The sequence below is a fragment of the Solanum tuberosum genome, unplaced genomic scaffold (genome assembly GCF_000226075.1).
Source record: "Solanum tuberosum cultivar DM 1-3 516 R44 unplaced genomic scaffold, SolTub_3.0 scf00282, whole genome shotgun sequence".
Taxonomy (NCBI): Eukaryota; Viridiplantae; Streptophyta; class Magnoliopsida; order Solanales; family Solanaceae; genus Solanum; species Solanum tuberosum.
This window is the reverse complement of record NW_006239209.1, coordinates 350,243-355,966: the sequence shown is the minus strand read 5'-3', so window position 1 is coordinate 355,966 and position 5,724 is coordinate 350,243. Positions and strand designations below refer to the sequence as shown.

The following is a 5,724-nucleotide window of genomic DNA, read 5'->3' as shown; positions in this document are numbered from 1 at the left end:
GAAGTCCCACATTGGGGGGTAAAGCGCTCCCTAACAAAGGCTACTCCGTACCCAAGGGGACTTGAACCCGAGACCTCTTGGTTAAGGATGAAGGAGTGCTTACCACTCCACCACAACCCTTGTTGGTGTGGTACTTGCCTTGGTTGGAGGTAACAGGTACCACATGGAATTAATTAGTGCACAATACTGCACATGTTGTCTAGACACCAGGGTTATAAGAAAAAACCTATATGACAAGTCAAATCAGTACAACAATTTGCAGAGTTCCCCTTAAATGAAAATGATTGGGATAACTTGCCTTGAAGAGACCATATTCTGCAAGCATTCAAGCAGGCAGTACCCAAGTTCTCATTAGAGGAATCTTTTCCATGAAATAACACGAAGCATCCAGTTGATTTCATCAGGGTGGCTAGGCCTGATTTTGTGCTTGTTGCTTATATATATTATCTGCCTACATATTTACATGTAGTATTGTGCTATATGCAGCAACCAATATTCCATGTAATCTTATATCTCAGTCTGTAGTTACATATGACTTGTTCCTCGCACATACGAATAAAAAAAATATTGTTCCTCACACATGGACTAAATCTAAACCGACTGCAGTGATAATATCATTTCTTGTCCCACCAGAATGTCTTATATTACCATGACCAGTGGTGGATCTAGAGGTGGCCGAGGGTGTTCATCCGAACTCCCTCGGTTAAAACTTACACTATATATAAGGTAACTTTTAAATTTTGTACAGATATATATTGATTTTAAATCCCCTAAACACGAGTAGAAGTTGACGTAGTGTTTTAGGAGTTCAAAATTCACCTTGAGCTTGAGGTTCCAAGTTCAAATCTCAAACCCTACTGGCCATGACACCATTTATCTGAGGGAAATATTCACGGATCCAAAATCGGTGGGGTTGGTGTTAGTTCATCTCATCTATGATTTTCCTTTAGTTTGTACATTTTATTGTTCTTAATGTTGTACATCCCTAAGAGTCTGAACCCTTGTTATGCAGTAAGTACGCCTGATGAGTTCTATATTTATAATCTCAGGGGAGGTTATCTTTACCTTTCCATTATTAATGCTGCCTTGTTGTTTCCGTGACTGTCCTCAATTGCTTGAAACCTGCCTGCCACTCTTCCCATTCTATTATGGGATATGCCTGGGATTATATCCGAAGAACCAGTGTTGTATAGATGATAATTTAGGACTAGGAGATGGAAGAATAGAATCCTTGTATCCCATGGGTCCCTAATATGATGGTGGTTTAAAGAGCTCTTATGGCTTTATGATTGTATATCTGTCTTATAAACCTAGCCATTTCTCTCTAAGGCATACTTTTGATTGCCAGTTTCCAACTTAGATCTTGCATGTTACCCGTTTCATTAGTTTTTTATGAACAATAATATACTGCAGAATTTTGTGACTCTAGGCTTTGTGTTCTTTAGTGATCTCATGTGAATAAGTGGTGTGCAGATCTCCCTCCTGATAAAGAGCCACTAGATTGGAACACGAGAATGACGATTGCATCTGGTGCAGCAAAAGGTTTGGAGCACCTTCATGATAAGGCGAACCCTCCTGTTATTTATAGGGACTTCAAGTCATCCAACATATTGCTTAAAGATAACTTTTTCCCGAAGCTTTCTGATTTTGGGCTAGCAAAACTTGGTCCTACTGGAGACAAGTCACATGTGTCCACAAGGGTCATGGGAACTTATGGTTACTGTGCCCCTGAGTATGCCATGACTGGACAATTGACTGTCAAATCTGATGTCTATAGTTTTGGGGTTGTGTTCTTGGAGCTTATCACTGGACGTAAGGCTATTGACAGCACCAAACCTCAGGGAGAACAAAACCTTGTCGCATGGGTAATTAATCTGCTTATTTCTTTCCTTTAGTTTAGCAATTTGTTGATTTATTTTACTCGTGATCACGTCCAAGAGTGGAGCCACCTATTGGGAAGGGGATTCAAGTGAAAGTAATTTAAGTGATGGGTTCAAATCCCAAGTGTGTCATTGTTGTATATTTTGAATCCCCTTGGCAGAATTCCTTGCTCTGCAACTGATCACATTTTTGTGTGAAAATAACAAATTGAATGATTGACTATCCTTTGTAATTCTGAATGTATATCCAGGCTAGGCCACTGTTTAATGATCGTCGGAAATTTGCAAAATTAGCTGATCCAAGTCTTCAAGGACAATTTCCAATGAGAGGTCTGTACCAGGCTTTAGCTGTGGCCTCCATGTGTATCCAAGAACAGGCTGCTGGTCGTCCGCTAATTGGGGATGTGGTCACTGCCCTTTCTTATCTTGCAAATCAGTCATATGATCCTGGTACAGTTCCTGGGCAAATTCATAGATTTGGGGCAGACAGTGTTGATAGGAGAAATAAAGATGATAGAGTTGGAAGAATATTTAGGAATGAAGATGGGGCAGGAGGAGGATCAGGACAGAAATGGGACGTGGATGGAGGATCTGAGAAGGAAGATTCTCCAAGGGAAACAGCAAGGATGTTAAACAGGGATTTGGATAGAGAAAGAGCAGTTGCAGAGGCTAAAATGTGGGGCGAGAATTGGAGAGACAAGAGAAGACAAAATGGTCAAGGCAGTTTTGATGGGGGTAACGAATAGTCATTAGATGTTCGATCATTCCCCAGCTAGCTGTACCGTTGATAAGGTAGTCTTGATCTGAGCTTAATTTGTAGTTGATCGTCTGTAAAAATTGACATTTCCGCCATCTTATCTTAGTTAAGTGTGTAATGGAGCTAAAAGGGAACTCTTACATAAGTTAAAGAGGACAAATGAGGAAAGAGAGGATATATTTCAAAATTGTGAGTAAAGACATGTCTCAACTACTTAGCGGAGGATCATTTACTGTCTGTAATCGTTGATCCTAAACATGTTATACACTAATCTTGATTGTGTTATATGACAGAAACTTGATTTTACTCCTCTCTGCTCCTTTTCTTATTTTATTTTATTCTTAAAAAAATTACAAGTATTAACACAAAATTCAACTCTTAAGTAACACAGATTAATCAGGAATAGAGATATCCATATCTATTTATACTATATATTAAAATCAAGGAGGTCCTTAAAAGTTAAAACTGTTGGTTGGACTTTTTGTTTTTCATTAAAAGACTCTACTATAGAAAAAAATGTGATGTACTATTTTGTTTCAATTTATTATTTAAGTATTTTATAATATTGGCTATTAAATATATAGGAAGATCTATGAAAATTAAGGACTCCTACCAAAATGGTAAAACAAAAATGTATGGGTTACGTACATGAAAAATTAAGGGGATTTCTAAAATATATGAATCCTAAAATATATGGGAAGAACCCTAATAAAGTAAATATATATAAAAGTAATTAGATGTCTATTTTTAATACTAGGAGAATTAATGTTGGTAGGTTTTCTTTTTCCTTTTTATAGTCTTTGTCGTAGGTTGGCTGAATTGCATTATGCTGCCAACATGGAATTAATTTATACTCTGCTCATGACTTTGGAGCATGAAATTATTTAGTTTTGATTCAAAATTTTCAATTGTCTTCTCCACATGCTTTGCTAATTGATTAACATGTGAGTAATTTTTTTTAATACAATTTAATTGTAAGGTGAAGATTAAAGAAAAATATATGAAATGGGGTAAGTTGACTTTCAATCATTATATATTAGTGTCAACTGTTAATGTTTATTTAATTAAAATTTATTTAATATCTTTGATGTATTTTTTAAAATTTTTTTACTCTGCATGCTGTAAAATTTTATTCTATCAAGTGTTATGTATATAGAAATTTTGGAATATATGCTTGCAGAATATCAAAGTAGCACCTTTGACTAAGGTATCCAATATTACAGAAAGTCTATCAATATAACAACAATGATGCGCTAGACTCGATGATATAATCAATTTATAGGATTATTGAATAAGGTACCTGTTTGCAACAAATTTTGAAGTGATAGAAAATAAATTACAATCACAAATGAAATATAAAGAAACATAATTTTATTGATCAAGATTGTGAGTATAATTATGTTTCTCCCTCAATCCTTCTTTCTTTAGATTTCTCTATAATTCGAGGGGCGTTAATGACTTAACGTATTTCTTGAACTAAATTTGAACTTGATCTGATCCATAATGCGAGGGCCATTAGTGGCGTATTTCTCGAACTAGGATAATTTAGACTTGATCTCCATAACTCGAGGGCGGCGTATTTCTTGAACTAGGATAATTTGGACTTTACCTTTCATGAATGGATTTGTGGATCTTCTTGAAGTATTGATTATCAAGAAGACGGAAATATTTTGATCTCATCTTTGTGAATATTCCATGAATTCGTGGAATTTTTGAGATCTTCTTTTCAAGGAAATATAATATCCTTTATATACATAAACTAGGGTTTAGGGTTGTGTAGCCTCCAAGAATCCTAACTGGAATCGAATACATCTTGTAGAGTCCTAACTAGAATTGAACACACGTCTTGTGAGTCCCATAATTTTTCAATGTCTACAAATGCCCCCTGCTTCAAGGCTTGTCGAAGTGTAGACTTCATGAAACTTAAAGAAGAGACTTGATGTACTGATTATTCTTCCACCTTTGCGATTTTGTGGCTTCAAATTTAAAGATTTGATTTGCATCGAGAAAAGAGATGAAGGACATATTTAGTCCCACTGGGCATGTCAATTTGTTTGCAATAAATTTTAAAGTGATACAAAATAAATTGCAATCACATAAAATATATGAAAAATATATCGAGCAACCCACAAATATCGGAAGCTAGATCTGAGCGTGCACTCATAAATCATAGATTAAAGCATGCAAAATAGATTAAAACCATTTCATGAAATTAAGCATAGAATCAAGGAATCACAAAAGCAATAGAGCAATAAAGCAAATACCCAAATAGCTTTGTCTATTCCTAGCACAAAAGCCCCAATTTCATATACACAATTACAACCACAATTCTAGCAATTTAAAGTAAGGAAATGAAGAAGGAAATAAGAGATTTTACTATATAAGCACACAATCTTCAAACTCAACTGTGAATTGTGAGGCACATTGTCTTCAAGTCTCAACCCAAAATATTAACACTACAAATTAGTGTTCTTCCTTAGGCTAAGCTAAAAGATCCACTCTCCTAAAAAAAATCTACTTTAAAATTTGATCACTATAATGCTTATCTCCAGCCCCTTTGTGAGAATATTGATCCAATGCCTGAGAAATTCCAAATTAGCCCTTGACCAAGAAGGCGAGCTTCACAAGAGCAGATGGAAGTTAGCAAAATCGACATCCCATCACTTGTGAACCCCGCCCTTTGTGGCTAGCTCGCAAAAGCGACTCCCGCACGGTCACTTAAGCGACCTGTTGATCGTCTTTGACCGTCCGCTTAAGCGAACCTTCACTCGCAGATGCGACATCAGAGACCCAATTTCTTCCAGATTCAACTTCTTTTCCACTTTTATCCATCATTTTACTTGCTAGCAACAAACACCTGAAATCAACACAATTCAATGGATAATTAGCCTCTTTCTCTACTTAAGTGTCACAAAATCATAAGAAAAGAGTCTCAAATGAGTCGTAATTCACTACTCATCAGAGCTACTCCTTAAGCTCCCTCAACATAGCTGGAGTCATCCGATAAGGAAAAATAGAAACTAACCACGTGTCATCTCAACGTCAATGTCGAATTCAATATCACGGTGAGGAGGAAGACCAGATAGA

The 5,724-nt window shown here is 36.2% G+C and overlaps 1 protein-coding gene across 1 annotated transcript in view; it reads left to right on the top strand.

The window, feature by feature from the left end:
• The window catches only part of LOC102595931 (serine/threonine-protein kinase PBS1), a 10,102-nt gene extending 7,155 nt beyond the window's left edge, over positions 1–2,947 (top strand). The window contains exons 4-5 of the mRNA XM_006359009.2: positions 1,474–1,865; positions 2,132–2,947. Of these exons, the coding sequence (XP_006359071.1) occupies positions 1,474–1,865; positions 2,132–2,626 (887 nt within the window). The 3' untranslated portion in view covers positions 2,627–2,947. The remainder of the gene's footprint in view (positions 1–1,473; positions 1,866–2,131) is intronic.
• The last annotated feature ends 2,777 nt before the right edge of the window (positions 2,948–5,724 follow it).